Below are 18,293 nucleotides of genomic sequence, written 5' to 3'. Positions count from 1 at the left end.
CGCCCCGGTATCTGTCATGGCGCCGATCACGTGCGCACGGGTGGGGCCCGGGCGGGGTCGCTCCGCTCCTCCCTTCGCTCCTCCCGCCGCTCCCGGTCGTGCCGCCACCACAGGCCCGCCCCCAGGTAAGCCCCGGCGCCCACCAGCAGCGCCGCAGATGGCTTTCGTCCTTCGGGAGGGTCGGTGCCGTTGCTGGTTTGCTGGCGTCCCCACTCCTGCCAGTGTTGGTGGCGTTCAGGGGTCCTTCCCGCGGGAGGACTGTGGGCCCCGGCCGCACCGGCGGCCGCTGTCCCGGGGGATCGCCCTACAGCCGCAGGGCTGTTGTTGGCGGCGGCCTGGGGACTCCGGTGGGGAGGAGGGCGAGCGGCGGGATCGATGCGATCGGCCGCGATGGGGCGGTGCCATTGACTCTCGGCTGGCGCTGCCTGCGGCAGCGGGCGCGTGACGCACTGCCGGGAGCGGCGGGGCCGGGCCGGGGTACCGCGGCCTCGAGATCCTCTCAGGGACCTTTCCGGGCCGGGCCGCGACACTGCGGTGTCAGCAGCGCTGCGCAGGTGGGTGGGCACGGCGCGACAGCCGCTGGCCTGACGGACAAACCCCGAGAGGTACCGGCGCGGTAAGCACGGCGCCATAGGTGCCGACGCGATGAACGAACCCCCTGCTCGGTCTGGGGGATCTGGGCAGTGCCGGGAAATCAGTGCTGGCAGACCTTCTTGCGTTTGTTTTGGTTTTGTTTGTTTGTTTCTCACCAAAGCTGCAGAGTGTTTTTATAGGGATGAACGGAAGGGATTCCAAAAGGACCACGGGATGATGGAGGTCCTAGGGGGCCTCCTTTCCAGCGTCCTGCTCAAAGCAGATACAGCTACGAGGTCACACCAGGGGCTCGGGGCTTTGTCCCTTGATATCTGGAAAACCTTTGAGAGGCAGAGTGCAGAACTTGCTTCTCGGTTTTTCTGTCCTCATGGTGACGTTTTACCCAGTAGGGGCCTCCCTTGTTCACGATGTGTCCATTATGTTCCATCACCCTGCGCTGCTGTTGTAAAACTCATTGCAAAGCTTGTATTATATTTGGCTACTGAAATTGAAGTGAAAGGAAAGAGAGAGTCGGGTTTATCTCTGCCCTCCCAACCTTCCAGGTCTGATGCACATGTGTAAATCGATCCATGTTTTCAGTCAGTGTTTGTGGTTGCAGGTTCACGTATACCAAAGGCTCCCAAATACAAGCTATTCACAGATGGACCAGACACAGTATAATGATCTCAGTGAATTGAGATTTAGCCTGGAAAGGAGGAAGGAGCCTCAGAGGTGACCTTATCACTCCCTACAACTCCCTGAAAGGAGGTTGTGGCAGGTTGGGGATCAGCCTCCTCTTCCGGGTATGAAGTGACAGAATGAGAGGAAGGGGCCTCAGGCTGTGCCAAGGAAGGTTCAGGTTTTGCATTATGAAGGATTTCTTCACAGAAGGAGTTGTTAAACGTTGGAATGGGCTGCCCAGGGAGGTAGTGGAGTCACCCACCTCCATCCCTGGAGGTGTTTAAGGAAAGGCTGGACGTGTCACTCAGTGCCATGGTCTAGTTGACATGGTAATGTTCTCACAAAGGTTGGGCTCAGTAATCTCAGGGTCTTTTCCAACCCAGTTGATTCTGTGATTCTTAGATATTTCTCATGTAATTTACAGATATGATCAGCCTTGTTACCTCAGCAGGAGGTAACAAATGTGGAGGTTTTTTTCCTAGCAATGTGTGTGCTCACATAGAGCAAAGTAGGTGGTAGCCTTTTGCCTAACTTTAAATGCTTTCTGAGGCATTTTTATTTCAAGGGAGTGTAATTCTCACACAAAGCACGTGGATAATGAGCACGAGGCATATGGAAGCTTGGCATTTCAAATGGGGAAAAGAAAGAAATTAATTTTAAATTAGTTATTTACATTTGGAATATCTTTTTGCGAGCAGAGGACCAGGACATGGGCAGCATCTCAGTTGTACCTGTTCCTGCAGCTGGTCTTTCCACTCTTTAGATTCGGCATAAACAACACCGCAGGAAGAAAATGACCCACTGGTTCCATCGCAACCCTCTGAAGGCTACAGCTCCTGTTTCATTTAATTATTATGGGGTAGCCACCACTCCAGCTGCAACAAAGGTTTGCAAGTAAGTATACTTGGGACTAGCTTCACTCTGCCTCTTACAGTTTGGAGGAAATCCTTAAAAGCAATGGTTGCTCTTCAGTTTTTGAGATGAAGATGACTAAAGACTGTGGATGCCATGGGACAGGGAGAGAGAAATGGCAAGCGTTTCTCACAGTGGCTTGTGAGAAATTTTAGGGAGTTGGAAAGATGTGATAACCTGTTGACTATAAACAATTTGCAGGTGCTGTTTTTCTACCTTGTTTTTCTGTTCCTCTCAAGGACAGTGTGTGAGAAAGATGTTTCTGTTAGTTAGCCAATAGAATAGAATCTATCGTACCACTCAACAAAAACCGCGCGGTTCTTCTTCGCCTTTGCTACGATCCTGCCTCTTGTCTGTTCCTGCCCTGACCCCAGCGCACGAGCGACAGAGATGTGTAGGCAGGGAGGTGGTAAGACACTGCTAACACAGAACATTTGCTTACAGAGAATGAATTCTCCAGTCTCTGCACAGCAAGGCCAATTACAACAATGCAGAGGCAAAAGACTAAACACTTCATTGTCTTTCTGATGACTGTGCGTTCCTCTGCAGAAGATTGCTTAATTTCCTTAAGTGGATAGGGCCTGACTCTTCTGTTGTGGATAGGAATGTAATGAAAAGGGATCTCAGCCTATTTTGCAGATCTATTCTTATCTCTTCATCTTATCATCCCATTCTAATGTTGAAGACTGTTCCTGCTTGTTGCTTCCCTTTCCTCTCTGTGCACCCAACCTCGTGGCAGGTAAAGGCACAGTTATTTTACTTAGTGTAAGAACAGTAGATTGAGTACTGATTATCCAGTGCTGTGCGTCCAGTCATATGTATCCAGAGGAGAAAGGAAGATTTTTCTGTATTAGTACATTTTTAATAGTTTTTTTTTTTTTTTTTTTGTTTTTTTTTCTCCTTTCATTTAGTGACTTGCGGTTGTCTCGAACACGGCTATTGGAGCTGTTTACAGACTCAAGTTGTAATCCAGAAATGATGAAGAATGCAGCTGACTTGTACTTCTCACTCCTGCAAGGTAGGGAGATTTGTTAGCCGTACTACTAATTCATCAAGAGAACTATCAGTTCAATTTTAATAGCAGTTCTCATAATGTTAATTGTGCTGATCTCCTGTAAAGAAGCTTTGCACTTCTCAGGAAGGAGAGTACCTTCATGGGTTCTGTGCTTGATACAGCCAGTGCTGGCTGCTCGCCAGGCCCCTTCTCCATGTTTCAGTATCCTTTGTGACCTTGCAGTACTAAGTGCTGCCCTGCCCTCCCGCCTTTAACCTCATTCTGCTTCCTGTTGGAGGAGAAAAGGTGTATTATATTTTAGGTGGTGGTGAGTTGCTCCCTAAGTATAAATTGAGTCTATTAATTAGTTTATTTCATTTAGTATTCAGTGTAAACTGCTGGTTTGTCTAATACTAGACCATAGACTTGTTGCAAGTTTACCTTTTACTGCTGCTTATCTTAGGTGTGTGTATATATGTAGTTGTTCATTAGCATGATGTCTGCATTTTCAGTAGATGGTTCAGCTGTGCTGACACATTCCTTTGAAACCTTCCTTCTGCCAATATTTGGGTAACTCTCCTTAGCAGTCAGATGCTCAGCCAGTTTTTTTAGGACTGAGTTTTCAGGAATCAGCTGATTTGTGGAAAGTGGGATCTTTCAGTCTGTGGGAAGTAAACATTGGTTTAATGAGCTCCTGTGTAGGCTAATGTCACATCTAAAGGTCAGATAAGAGTCCCTGTTGCAACAGCCAAGAATTGGTTAGTTTCTTCAGGAAAATATCATGCTTGGCCACTAAAATCTCCTGCATGTGAAAGGAACAAGTATTTTCTGATTTTATAAATATGTGACACACTGACAGGTATAGCCCCAGTAGCTGCTTTGGCAAGCTCTTGTCCTCTTAAAGTCTGTAAGGCCTGATCAGACCAGGGCCCTTCTTCAGCCTCACTAAAAAATTCCTGGGTCTGCATATGTGCGGGTTTGAACATCCCATAGCATGAGCCTCATCCCACTAACTGCTGTTTTCTGGGCCACTGGACATAAACAATTTCCTGTAGCCCTGGAGATAGATGATGACTAGGTGAGCCCATGCTTAGAAGCCCTTTTCCCTCTCCCTGTTGACCAGGCAGCTTTTCCTGCAGTTTCCTAGTTGGCACTATGGTGGCATAGACAGCCACTCACTTACCTTGAAGACCTTCAGTCATCCTGTACCTGGGCCAGTCCCACTCCCAACTTGTCACCATATGGGATGTACACTCGTCTGCCAGGTTTTCCTTGAACAGTCAAGATTCTCAGAATTGAGTTGGTAACATGCTGGGCAAGCAGTTTCCTGTAGTAGCCAGTTGTTTTTTTCCACATTTTTTTCTCAAAATACTGAGGAATAAAAACCCCAGGAAGTAAACATGGGGTTTTGAGGGGTTCAGCAAGAAACATTCCTTTATCTATATCTATATTCTTATTGATCCATCTCCTTCATTACTCATTTCTGCTTCTTACTTTGAGATTGCCTGTTTTATTATTCCATAGGTTTTATCCTTTCACTGGATGACTCATCCCAAGAGTGCAAGTTGAGATATATTCAGAATTTCAAGTGGACAGACACGTTACAAGGACAAGTCCCGAGGTGTGTGTGCTTTTTTGGGTGTGGGGTATGCAGCTGCTCTCTGCTGCTCTGTTACACACATGCACAGGCCTGAAGGGAAACAGAAATGCAGCAAAGTCTTGAACATAAAGTAGTTTCTAAAAAGGTGTTGCTGTGTTTTTGTTAACTGCTGTACCATGTTAGGTGTTCTGAACTGTGCCTAGTGGCCTTTATGTTAAGCTGTGAGAATGCACAATAATGGTAGAAGGATCCATTAGGTCTCAGTTGATCTACAAACTGAACCTGCAGTTAGCTAGAGCAGCACAAAGAAAAACCTTGAGGGTATTGGTGAGTTGCGCATGGTAACAAAGCTCACTGCAGTTTAAAACTTAATTTGGCACTATTGCCTGACCAGGAACTTCTGTGATCTGATTTTGTTCTTGTCCTCTGAAGCTCTGAGTACATGTCCTCTTGGTTCAAACAAACAAATCTTCTGTTTCCAGGAGGAATACGGATCTGTAACCTTCTGAATTATTCACTTGTCTCTTGCTATTGGAGGTAATTGTGTTGTATAATCATGCCTACAAATTTGTCAAGCTTTAGCTAGAAGTGCTTGACCTCCTCAAAGGTGTAATTCCCCACGGAAGAAAATTTGTTGATTAGGACTTTATTCTAATTTTCTCACAGTCATGAACACTTGCACTTGTGCCAATATTACTCTTCCCACTCCCACATCTTTCTTTTGAAAAGGTTTGCTAGTTCCTAAGCTAAACTGAGCTTGGGATTGCAAGTTCAGTCTTTTCAAAGACTCTGTTTTTACCTTTTGAAATTTCCTGCTATTTGCACATGCTGTTTGTCTGCAGTTACATAAATAATTGCAATAACATTCATTTGAGAGAGTTGTAACAGACTTATTAACTTAGCAGTACAACTTTAAAGTGGACATTCCAGGGCAAGGCTTTGCACAAAATGTGCGACTGGGGAAAAAAAAAAAGGGGGGGGGGGGGGGGGGGCAAAATGTCAGCCACACCCAAAGCTAAACAGATCTCAAGTTACAGTTTTAAAATAGGAGTTCCCAAAAGGGAAGGATGGGCGTCTGAATGTGTTAGATTCTGAGTTCTTAAAGGGAATAAGTAAAAAAAATTGTCTCTCTTCGGTAGTTCAGTGAAGTAGGAGGTTCAGAATTGGAAATTGTTGACATCTTAAATGAAAAATGTTTTATGGAGAGAAGTGTTGACTTTTGCTACGTGAACTATCAGCAGAGAGAGATGTGAGAACAAAACTGAATGCATTAAGTTTTTTGGGGGGTTTTATCTGTCTTTCTTTAGTGCCCAGCAGGATGTAGTGTTTGAACTGGTTTCCATGGGATTTAATGTAGCTCTGTGGTACACAAAATATGCATCAAGACTCGCTGGAAAAGAAGAGTAAGTTGTTTTCTTTTCTTAACAATTCTGCTGCAGCAATACTCCACCAAAGATTTAGCAGGTTCTGGGGGTTGCCTGCTATAGGAAATGTCCAGCTCAGGCAGAGGAGTTCCAGGAGGCAGTTGGTCTTTACACACAAGCACTTCAATCCCTTCTTGCCTCTGTAAACCGAGTGCAGGAGTACTACATGACTGTGATACAGAGAAAGTGTCAGTTCTCAATAAACCCTTCCTCAGTCCCCCTCTAAATGTCCAGGTAGAAAACTGAGATTCTTAACATCACAGCTCTGCTGACATTTAACCTTATAAACCTCTAAATCCTTGGCTTCTAACACTGATGTTGCCTTTTACTTGAGAGTCATCACAGGATCTTACATTTCTTTTCTTTCAAGCAAGTTATATATGATTATTTCATGATTGGACACTATAAGAAACTTCTTTACTCTGAGGGTAGCACAGCTGTGGGATAGGTCACTTAGGAATTTAGTGGGCTCTTGATTCTTGAAGGATTTAAGATTCACCTAGACAAATCCATAACTGACCTGATCTGCTGCTGTGAAATGTGGTGCCCCAAAGCAGGAGGTGGCACTAAATGACACTTAGAGTCCCTTTCTAACTATAATTTTACCAATTCATTCTATTTTCTCAGTATAACAGAGGATGAAGCAAAAGATGTTCACCGCAGCCTGAAGATAGCAGCTGGGATTTTTAAACACCTGAAGGTAGAAGGACCTTCTTTGCTGCCTGTTCTTCAAGGTGTCTCCAAATACTTGACTTTTTGTCTTAGAGAGGCCTTTGCTATACACACATACCTGAGAGCACCTGAATGATGCAGGAAACAGAAGGGTGTTGATGTGTTGTGGTACCACCCAATCCCTGCAACTCATTCCCAGTGGCACTGGAAGAGTGTTTTGTCTGTCTGCCCATATCATGTGCTACATGTGCTGTCATGTGCTGTCTTGGGACACTTCACTCAGTGTGTCCCATCCATTTAGGAATGAAGCGCTTGTTTTGCACTGGGCCTAAACTAACTCTGAGACTTGCTTTGTATTTAGGAAAGTCATATTCCAAAATTGATTACACCTGTGGAAAAGGGAAGAGATTTAGAAGCTCGACTTATAGACTCCTACATCATACAGTGTCAAGCTGAAGCTCAAGAAGGTATCTTCTAATCTACATTGGTTGGCTGTGGGAAATGACTCTTTGTGGGTCACTTCTGTGTCATGAATTCTGCTTGGTAGCAAGGCCATGGGTTTTTTATTCTCCTGAAGTACTGTGGCATAGTGGGGCAGGTTGCTTTTAAAGAAAATTATGTTACAATTATATAAGGGAAATGCCAAAAATCAGTCTGATATTAGAATTGTAATATGGAATATCTTTCACTTTGGAAGAATTTGTGTGTGGCACTACTCCTTTTTCGTATTTCTTCCTTTAATGCAACCCTTTCACCACCATGCTTGTCTAACAGACATTCCCAGTTCTTTTACTTTAAAATATTTGCAGCTTCTGTTTATTAGCTAATCTTAAGGCTAACATTCCTTCAGTTTTTCTATTAAATTGGAATCATTCTGTCTTTATTCTGCTGTTTGCTTGACTGCACAACATCTATTTTCTGTTCATGCAGGGGTTTTAAAACCCTAAATGCCTCTGCTGATTTGATGTGATGGGACATTTCAATTAAACTTAAACCATGGTGTGGAACTATTTTTCAGTGACAATTGCTCGGGCTATTGAGCTGAAACATAATCCAGGCCTAATAGCTGCTCTTGCTTATGAAACAGCCAACTTCTACCAAAAAGCTGGTGAGTGTCTTGTTTTGTATCCTTAGTGACTCCATTTATGCACTCTTGCCAGCAGATAAACTTCACCTACCCATAAATTGCAATATTAATGTTGTTCTCGGTGGATATGGAGTATGTATCTAGCTTTTATTTTGCGTATTTGAGGCTTCAGTTATCAGCATGTATTATGATAAGGCTTTTTGGTTTTGTGGGAATCTTGTACTATGGTAGGAAATGCTAGCTGATGATAGGAAACTTAAGTGAAGGAAAACAGACTAGCAGCAGACAAATGGCCTGATGTCAGTGGAGTGTGTTCCAGCTGCCTTTGGGCAGCAGATCATGATGCAGAGCATGGAGAGTGGAGTGGGTTCATTATGTACCACCTTCCAGATGAGTAAGATGATCTCTGGGCTTACTGAGGCAAGTGGGAGAAGTGCAGAAGTATGAGAGTCACTACTGGAACTTAAACTAGGAGCAAGTTTTGAAATGCTGCCTAAATATACTTAGAAAATTAGCCATCCAGACTTAGTGGACAGCAGTTTCAGGAATTCTAGGGACAACTGCATGGTAGCTGTATATTTTTGGTGGTTTTCTCATGGTTTTTCTGTGCTTTTGCAGGAGGAATTTTTGTCCCTTGTTTCTGGATACTTTAGAGTTAGGATCTAGTGCTAAGTTTAAGAATTCTGGTCTTTTAATGTGTTTGGGGTTCTTCTTTTTGGAAATGTCTTAAGTATAACTTTACCTATGTGTTCACAGATCAAACATTATCCAGTTTGGATCCAACCTATGCAGGTAAATGGAGGAAGTACTTAAACTTGAAGAGCTGTTTCTATATGGCCTACGTAAGTACTTTGGGTGGCAGCAGTCGCAGCTTGTTGTTTGTCTGCCAAGGGCTGCATAGGGAATGGGGGCTAAGTATTGCCTTGGCTTTCTTTGCATACTGTGAAGAGGAATTGTGCAGTGTCAGTGACATTTGAACTGGATTTGTGGATCCAAGTGAAATAGCAGCAGTGTGGATTTGTTGTGATCACAGATCTTTAATTGAAGCCACTCAGGCTGAGCATAATGGTGCTCTCTGTTGTCTACATCATAGTCTGATCCTAGGCACAGTTCAGAGCTAAGCATCTTTATGAAGGCCCTGAATGAAACTGCATCAAGTACCAAAAGGTACCATTCCAAGAGCTGTCCCTATTTGCCTGATGGATCTCCTAGCAAGTACTGAGTGCCCTTGAGATCCTCAGCTGCTCAATTTGCTGTGTCTTGTAGCTTGCCACAGCCTGTAATCTGTCTTTTTTATACTGTACAAAAGGCTCAAGCTAAGCAGTTTACATAATTGTCTTTCTCTTAGGCTGAACCTGTAGCTAAAATCTGCTTGCCTTGTTAGCAGGTTTGAGAGGTGAGTGAGGATCAGAGTTGTGGTACTTCTCCCTTTTTTTAGATACAAGTGATCTGGGCAGTGGTAGATTTAGATAGATTTTTCCTGTGAGAACAGACACTAAAGGAAGGGAGGCAAGGTGGGTATTCGTTGATGGGATTGTTCCTTCACCTGTTGTGTTTACTAGTTAAACTCAGCTCCTGATAACAGATAATAGGCAATTCAGTTCTCACTGGAATACAATACCACCTTCAAGCATGAGTGTGCAGGAATCAACTTTTTAGGGGTGGAAAAGTTATTTGGACAATGACAAAATATCTCAGACAGCAGAACACTTCATCATTTCCAGATTCAGTGATGTTTGTCACAGATGGAGTTTTTGAGTGTTCGAGTAGTTTTAGTTTTCAGTCTTAGCTTTGTAAACTTGCCTGGGGTTCATCTTCTTTCTGTGCTGGGGCTTGATGCTGCACACTGCTACAGTGAGAACTTGGACTGGCCTGTGTGCCAGTGCTTCAGGTCAAACAGCTCTGTGCAGCTCAGTTACTCTTGGCTAGAGCTGAGAGAGCTCGGTTCATACAAAGTGTTTGTGATTCTGGCTCACAGTGTTCATGTTGAACTGTATTAATGGCTCAGTGAATGCTGCTTTGACTTGGATTTCCCAGCTGTCAACTATCTGCAGGGAATGGCAGCTTCAAAGAGCTGCAGCTCCTGTAGGGAGCAGGAGGAGGGAATTGGTTCAGGAAGGACCCAGGGATGTTGGTAATGATTTTGTCCTCTCCCATCAGGCATACTGTTACCATGGCCAGACTTTGCTGGCAAGTGATAAATGTGGGGAAGCAATCAGATCTCTGCAGGAATCAGAAAAATGTAAGTGTGATTGAGACTGGAGTACAGGGTCTGATGATGCCATGCCTGTTCTATTTTGCTGTATTGTGTTAATTTGCTCTCCCGTAAAGATTTTATCTGTCACCTGATGGAAATCCAGCACATCTTTGAATAGAGACAGTCTATTTTTTTTTTTAATGGCCTTACCAATTACTGTCTTTCATAACATTTCTGCAGAAAATTTTCTTCTTCACTTCTTAGCCTGGCTTAAAGACTGGCTTTGAGCTGCCTGCAATATATAGTATAAAAACCCATAATGGTCTGGTCATCCTGTTTTCTGGTCTGTGTGTTAGAGTAGTGCAGCCATTTATGCTTTGGACGTTAAATAGTTAATCTAGATCTTTCTTGTTTATTTTTAAACAGATTTCAGTAACTTATTTCTTTTCTATTAATTTGAAAGGTATATTCAGGGAAGTTTGCAGTAGTTCAAGGTCTTCTGTCCAGTCTTCTCTTTTCAAAGCTATTTGTACCCCATTGGCCTGCACTGCATAACTTTACTGCAATTCATAAAAATGCTCAAATCTTCAAGGTGAAAACGTTAATATTAGTTTGAAAAATAAATCAGAAATTTATTAAGAACAAACTAAGTTGGATTTCTTGGAATAAAACAAATACTGTTCGGCTGTTCAGAGAAGAGTGCTTCTTCTCCCACTCCATATCAGTTATTCTTGTTTGGTTTGGGGCATCAGCTGTGTGTGGACACCTTCATACCCTCTGTTTTTCCCTACCATGTGGCACAGTTCTTGGGCTTATTGTTGCATTTTTCCCCACACATAAGAATGCTTTCCTGCATCTTCCCACCCAAAAAGCTATCTTTTTCTTTTCCTGTTCCTAGTCACTTGTTGGATGCAATAAATCTTGACTGTCTTTGAACTGGTTTTGTTTTGTTTCTAAGAAGAAAGAGGCCTGACTGGATTCTGCTGTCTTCTAAGACTGAAGCACTGTAGAGCAGAACCATGATTTAAGAGGGTCATGGAAATAATTTTTATTTCCTTTCTTTCTTGCAAAGTTTTTGCCAAGGCTGAAGTGTTGTGCAAAGAATATGGAGAAACGAAAGGGCCTGGGACTACTGCCAAACCTTCTGGACATCTTTTCTTTAGGAAATTAGGAAGTTTGATTAGGAACACATTAGAAAAATGCCAGAGAGAGAATGGATTTATGTAAGTAACTCATGGTTGGTACAGCATGAAGTTTTATTACGTCATTTGCCTTATTTCAGGATGGGATGGTAAATTTTAGTCTCCAGTTGTTATATTCCTTTAGGGCATGGCATGTAACTTAAAGATAAATTTGCAATTCTATAATTTTCTCTTGGCAGATTTGCAGTGGGTCTGTGCTGTCCCACTCTGTGTCCTGTGCTAGTTCAGCAATGTGGGCTGGACTGACATCTGGAGAGGTTGAGCAGTTTTCTTCCCTCATTCCTCAGCCACCTGGTTACTTTTCCTTCTGCCCAGGACAAAATCTGCAGAAGTTTCTGTGTTGCTCTAATGCTCTCTTCCTGTCTCCCAAGGTCTAGTAGGTAAAAAGAGGACAGAAGGGGAAGTGGAGAAGACCAGTAGGCAATTCTGCTTTGCAAGCCGGAAAGTCAAAACAGTGCTACCTTCAGTGAAGATCATGCTTAGGGTGCTAGGAGCTTTACCAGTCCAAGTATAGTTAATATTGTGAATAGGGCTTTCTGTTCATTAATGTCCTTCCAAAAAGGGTTTGGAAATACCAATTTTTTATTTCAGTTGAAAATAATCAAGATTAGTTTGTCTTTAGAGTTCTTTTGCTCATTTATTTCTCCCCTTCCCTCCTATTACGATTTAGCATTTCGTAATAGGTTTGTTATTTTCATTTTTATGATATTTAAAGGCCTGCAGAATAGGGGAACTGACTAAATGGAAAGGATGGTCAAGTACATCAAAGTGAGCTGCAAATAGAAAGAGAAATGCTCTGCTCTGCTTTGGTTCAAATACCCATTGTCAGAGTTTACAACAAAAGTATACTGGAGATTTCAGCACATCCCTGTTCCTCTAGAACGAAACTTGGAAAGAGAAAGTGGTGACTGTTTTGGGAGAGCTCTGTGCAACACAGGAAGTGAGGTAGAGTGTGAGGTCAGCGTGTGAGCACCTGCTGCCCTGCCAAGGGCAGAGGGACACCCTGAGTCAGGCTTTGCCCTGTAGCCAGTCTTTGAGAGGCTGCTGTGTTGCCATCATCCACTATGGCACATTAGGACTGTTCAGGAAAATAACTGTCCTCTTCATCTTTGGAAAGTACTTTAAATCCTCATTTGTATTTTGAGGGTTTCTTTGGACAAAAGATGCTCTTCTCATTAAAGCGCTGGGAATAATGGTTAATAAGTAGGAGAAAACCCACCACACAATTAGGGAACAAACAACAATACTAGGAAGGGGTTGCTTTTGTTCTTGTGAACCTTGCTGGCAGAATGCATGTTAGGCAGTGCCTTAATAAAATGGAAGAGAGCAGCAGTGCTTGCCACTGTGAAAATCCAGATTGCTTTGTTTAGAATTGCAAACAAGACTTGCAGAGATGGTGCACTGTATTTTAAGTACATTTCTGTATTCTGTTCCAGCTATTTCCAGAAGGTGCCAGGAGAGGCTCCCCAGCTGGAATTGAAAGCAAACTATGGCTTAGTAGAGCCTGTTCCTTTTGAGTTTCCAGCTTTGAATGCACACTGGACTCCTGAAACAGTTGCAGCATTTGATCTCACCAAGAGGCCAAAGGAGGACCCTGTAAGATAATCCCATGTGCTGTTCTTTCCCTCTGGCTTTATTCTGTGTATCACACAGAGTTAGTTTGGCTCTTCCATAATACTCCCCAGCTCAGTGTGGGAAGCAGACATAAGGTTACCACCTAAACTCATCCTTCTGTTGTGCCAGGGGAAGTCAGTTAACCTCTGCCACACTGCCAGCATCTGGAAAATCAGCTAATTTTTTACCAAGTCCTGTAACGTTACAGCATGCTAAAGAAAGATTATGTTTTAGAAAATGATTAATTTAAAGATGCTGAAACAGAGAACAGTTGGAACAGTTGTCTTTTCCCTCTTGCTTGGGGGTTACTCAAAGTTTTCAGCCTTGAAAAGAGAGGGGACTCTTAGATTATAACATGTAAAGCTAGCTGTGCATAAATACTATGCAGACACAGTGGTTTGTATTTGTGATATTTAGTTGGTTTTTTTTTTTCTTCTTGTTTACAGGCTAAACCAAAACCAGATGAAGAAGTAAAACCTCTGAAGGAACCAAATATAAAGCCTCAAAAAGACAGTGGATGCCAGATTTCTTAAATGCCATAAGTGCTTTGAATTCACTTTGAAACTCTATTCATAGGACTCTGGGGCTTTTGTTCTGATCTCCTTTTTCTCATTCTCCTCTCTTCATTTACAAGGCTAATTTAATTTACCTTTGTTAATATGTGTCTATCTTGCTTAAGATTGTGGTGGATTTCTAGGAGGTTATTTATATCTGACTTATTTTTGGTTTCAGTGGGATATCATAGAATGAGTGGGCTTAAATGTTCCTATTGTGCCTCTAGGGAGTTTCTTTTTGTGGGTTTAGTTTTACCCACAAATAGCAAAGGAAGTATCATGATTGTAATGCTTGAGGGTTTTTCCATTACCTTACATGCTATATCATGTCCAATTCTGCAAACAGAAGTTTGCATGAACAGTTGTATTTATTCAAGTTTTGTCATTCAGGCTTAGCACTTTGTTGTGTCTGAATTCACCTAATAGTAGTGAGGGAAGAAAATCTGAGTTTGGTTTGTAATGGTCATATGGTATTTCACAGGACTTGGGAAACCTCAAGTTCTGCATAACAGGAGCACAATTTATGTTCTGAAACTATTAGTCTCTTCTTTCCTCTATAGATTAAGGTTTTTATATCAGAATTTGTAGTAAGGTACCTTAGCTTTGTCTGTCCTTTAATCCAAATCCTTTAGTATCAAAGTGTATCTGAAAGTGATGCAGCAAGCAATATGGAAGTGCTTAAAAGCAAAGCATCCCTGTGTCATTCGTTCAGAGTTTTTGAATCTTCAAAGCTTTGTTAAGTTTGAGGGCTGCAGACAGTTCTAATCTCCTGGCACTGGAATTCCTGAAACTGTCATGCTAAGGTAATGGATTTGGAAGTAAGTTGCTGTGTTTCCATCTGGGTGATGTCTATAAGAAGCTGTCAAGAGATCAGGGAGGAAAGACAAACTGAAGAGCTGATGGCACAGCTGGGAAGCCAAGCTCTAGATTTCCTTTATGCCCTGTGTAAACAGTGCTGCTTCTCAGGTTTTGCAGTATTGCACTAAAATCAGCTCTTTCTGAAGAAAACTTGCATGAAGCCAAGCCCAGTCAAGGCCGAGAAAGAAAGGATTTTGTAGAACTTGCTTCCATTTCTGCCTGCTGTGGAAAATGTGACAGCATTCTTTAGTGCTGAGCACAGCAAAATGCCCTTGACAACTAAACATCTTTCTGATTTGTTGCAAATGCAAAGGCATATGGTGCATGTGTTGAAGTTAGAGCCTTGCAATCCCTGGGTACCAGTTGCTGCACTTCTCTTAGTCTGAGAAAGAAACTGAGCAGCCTGACAATGTTCACCCTTCCAGCAAACATGATGGCAAATGCACTTACTGTGATGTAAACTGTAAACACATTCCTCACTTTGTACTCTTTGTTCACCTTACACTGTGCTGTGATTCTAAAATCCTTATTGGGGCTTGGGGACACTTAGCTTAGAGAGCAAGTGTATAACTCCTTGAAGGCCTGTGGAACAAAAGCTGCCAAGGAAGTTAATAGGGAACTCAAGACTCTTCCTGAGATACTGGACCGAATTACAAAATTTGTTGATCCAAAAGGCAAAGAGACTTTTAATGCTGGCTATTATGGATTGATCAAATGCAGACCTCCTTGCTTCCCATGATGTATTTTTCTTTCTGTCAGTTCTGCACATAAAACTAAGTGTAAAGTGAGCTGAGTTTCTTTGGAAGAAGTTTCTGTTCTGCAGGAGCCTAGAAGATAATGAATATCAAGAAGAATACATACCTGAAATGGCTCCATTTCTTCTGGTGCTGCATGGGGACCTTGTGTATGTTTCATGAAGAGTTACTCAAATCTGTCCCTAACTTGATCAGCTGACTCATTAGACTTCTCGCATTGTTAAAAAAACAGCTTAGGTTTTGCCAGAGTAGAGTGTGGAGTTAGTTTTCTTATATAGATTTTAATTCTAAAACTGCATTCCAGCTGTAGTCACCAATATTTGTTCAGCCTGCCCCCTTTAAGGATCATGATATAGTTTCATAATCACAATTTTTTTAGCTACTCATTGTTTTTCAGAATTCTTTGTCAATATGTACACATCTCTACTGAAAGTTTTCTTTCTGTGCAGACTAGATCCTGTTTTCCCTCCTCCCCTCATTTTCCCTTCCATCTGCTACAAACTGTGGCACAGACTTACCCTCATTTGCTAATGCACTTGTCGGTCCTGGGACTCATTTCCAATGCAGCTTTTACCCATGGGTGGGTTCCTGTAGAGGAGTATCTTAAAATCAAATTAATAAATCATGACTAAATCATTCCCAAACATCTTGGTAGGAAAGACTATTTTATGGACTTGGAATTCTTTGGACACTTTCTCAAACCAAGCTATTTGTCTGAATCAAGTTCACTGTAAATAGTTTGGGACATAACTAAGTGAATTGTGTCAGGTGATGACATTACTTAAGCCTAGCTGTGTAACCTCTTGTGCCATAGCTGTTTCAGTAAATATGATGTAGTAGTTTAAAAATAGAATAATGGAACAAATTAATTCATTTAACATGAGTTACTTTTCAAGACAAACCTTGTTTACTTGTAGCTGGAATCCTGTGGCAAACATTGGATGGTTTTGCCAAAAAATAAGAAGATGGAGACTGTTCAGTTTGCAAAGTAGAGAGAGCTCTGAGGCAATGAGCAGCTTTCTCTTCTGGTTTTGTTGGGTAGTAGCAAGAATTACTGTAAATAAGATATAGATTAACTGTCCAATATGCTTAAGAATATGAGTGAATGAACTGGGAGTTTCAGTTAATCTGGAAACCCAGCAGCCACTCTCCTTCTCTTATAGCTCCCTGTAGTAATTTTTAGGAGTGAGGTATTTTGAATGGTGACTTTTTAATATTCTAATGCTGCAAGATCCTGTTTTTGTGGCCTCTCTCTGGTTTTAGAGGCTCTCATGGCTAAGCCTGCAAATGTTGTTGGGGTAAATAATGTTTGAAAATCTGTGCCCCATCTGAAGCAGGATAGAACTGCTGCTGAATAAAGCACAGAGTGCTGGGCCCTCTGTTTTGTGCTTTAAGAAAAGCAGTGATTGTCTTTAATATACTGTAAACCAAACCATCAAGCTTTTTGTAGGATTTCTATTTAAATACCTTCCTCCGTGTATTTAATTATACTTTCTCCATGTATTTAAATACACTTCTTCCATGTTTCGTGTTCCTGAGTTTTCAGTAGTTACTCTCCATCCAGCATGTGACTCACAGCTGAGGGACTAAACCTGGCCCTTGGATGCTAATGTCTTCCTCTCACTGGATTTGGTAGAGGAGTTTTGCCTGTCAGCCTAGGGATGGTGTTTGGTCCCTTGGATGTTCAGCATGGAGCCGTGGTGTGTCTGTAACAATGGTAGTCGTTTGTACAATGAGCAGGAAAATAGATCCATGTGTCTGTGTAGAATAGAGACAACTTTGCACTTTAGAATTTTCTTTTCTTGCAAATTTGGTACAATACAATATGCTTGTAAATACTCCTTCCTGTCATTTTGTTGCACTGATTTCAGTACTGTGCTATGGGTAAGGTTTTAATGGGAAACATTACTAAAATGTATTTTTAATTGTCTGTGTGTGCTTCAAACTCATTAAGCATATCTCTGCCTTTAGTATTGGGGAGCATGAGAGGAGGCAGTAATAGCACATCTGTCTTCCATGGGAATTCTAGGAGGTGAAGACTTTCTGTCTGTTGGCTGCAGGGTGAAACATTTAATCCCACCCCTGTGTCTGATATCTAAACTGATGTTTCAGCATTAACATAAATCCTGTTCATGCCTGTTAGTTATCCCTAAAAAGATTCTGTCTCTAAAGATCACTCTTAAATTACCATAGTAGCACAAAATGTTTTTTCTTTTCCTTTTTCTGTGTTTTTTTCCTGTCACTCGCCCAGCTGAGGGAGGAATAAAGTACAGTGAGTATGCTGGCATGGAAAATCCCCTGGAGTGTGTCTACCTGTCTCCAAGTTGTGAGTGCAGTGCAGATGCCTTTCCACAGTGACCCTTGGCTTGTCTCAGACCTTTCCCTGCTGGTGATGCTCTCAAATTCAGCAAAGGTCCCATGGCAACCTAGAGTACCCTTGATTTGCTTTTTATGTAGGAAGGCCTCCCTCCTTTGGTGTTGGTGTCTTCATGGATTACAAGCTTCCAGAAGCCATCCTGTATTCTGAGTAATCCCACTTCAATGGAATCGGCTCTGAGATCACTGACCAAGCAGCCTTACTTTGTGAAGACAGTCACCGTGCAGTCTTAAGCTTCATAGTTGGAAAATTTGTATATAGCCATGAATTTCAGAATGCCATTTAAAATAAACAATCTTCAAATATGTTTGTTTCATTATTTAAAATTTTACATAGAGTAGCAAGAAAGAGGCTCTGTCTCGATTGTTACTTTCTGCAATTTAATGCAACTTTGTTATTATAGAGAATACTTAATCCTTGCTTATAGGAAGACTTAAATAAGGAAGATCCATGAATTGGATGCCTGTGGAAGTAGTAGCTACAATGAAGCATGTCAAGTCCTGAGGCAGGAAGAGAGGAGATGGGCTTTCCAAATTCTTGTTTAGAAAAAAAGAAAGCAATTAGGCAGAATTTCTTATGGCTGTGCAAAATCCCACTACTTGCCAACGTCTGTGACATTGTGGGATGTTCTATTATACTATGTCAAGAGGGTTATTTGGAAATAACTTCTCTGATATTCTGGATGAAGCCTCACTAGCACAGCAGGCTCAGTCTTCCCTGTCTGAACCAGAGATGCATCTGCTGCTGTCTCCAGGAGTCCCATCTGTCTCTCAGAGCTGTGTGGTGGTCTTTA

The 18,293-nt window shown here is 42.2% G+C and overlaps 1 protein-coding gene across 4 annotated transcripts; it reads left to right on the top strand.

Annotated features, from left to right (window-relative positions):
• Positions 1–20: 20 nt before the first annotated feature.
• BROX (BRO1 domain and CAAX motif containing) lies at positions 21–17,805 on the top strand. 4 transcript variants are annotated; one of them, XM_059840991.1, is made up of 13 exons: positions 21–125; positions 1,953–2,148; positions 3,078–3,184; positions 4,685–4,781; positions 6,068–6,163; positions 6,812–6,884; positions 7,218–7,323; positions 7,875–7,964; positions 8,700–8,785; positions 10,104–10,185; positions 11,213–11,363; positions 12,779–12,938; positions 13,403–17,805. In XM_059840991.1, the coding sequence occupies exons 2-13, from the start codon at positions 2,048–2,050 to the stop codon at positions 13,487–13,489; spliced, it is 1,236 nt and encodes a 411-aa protein (XP_059696974.1). In that variant the 5' UTR covers positions 21–125; positions 1,953–2,047; the 3' UTR covers positions 13,490–17,805. The 4 variants fall into 4 exon arrangements, with proteins under 4 accessions (XP_059696974.1, XP_059696972.1, XP_059696973.1 ...); XM_059840989.1 differs by having other exon boundaries at positions 23–125; positions 2,018–2,148; XM_059840990.1 differs by lacking the exon at positions 21–125 and adding an exon at positions 401–554 and having other exon boundaries at positions 2,018–2,148.
• Positions 17,806–18,293: the final 488 nt, after the last annotated feature.

Source organism: Haemorhous mexicanus, chromosome 3 (genome assembly GCF_027477595.1).
Source record: "Haemorhous mexicanus isolate bHaeMex1 chromosome 3, bHaeMex1.pri, whole genome shotgun sequence".
Classification (NCBI taxonomy): Eukaryota; Metazoa; Chordata; class Aves; order Passeriformes; family Fringillidae; genus Haemorhous; species Haemorhous mexicanus.
Note: the sequence above shows the minus strand (reverse complement) of the source record. Positions and strands in the feature narration are given on the sequence as shown.

Bases quoted from the DNA above. Each gene is read 5' to 3' on its own strand.
- BROX (XM_059840991.1), top strand. From the start codon at position 2,048: ATGACCCACTGGTTCCATCGCAACCCTCTGAAGGCTACAGCTCCTGTT. The intron at 6,164-6,811 runs GTAAGTTGTTTT...CTATTTTCTCAG, and splicing joins AGACTCGCTGGAAAAGAAGA to TATAACAGAGGATGAAGCAA. The intron at 8,786-10,103 runs GTAAGTACTTTG...CTCTCCCATCAG, and splicing joins GCTGTTTCTATATGGCCTAC to GCATACTGTTACCATGGCCA.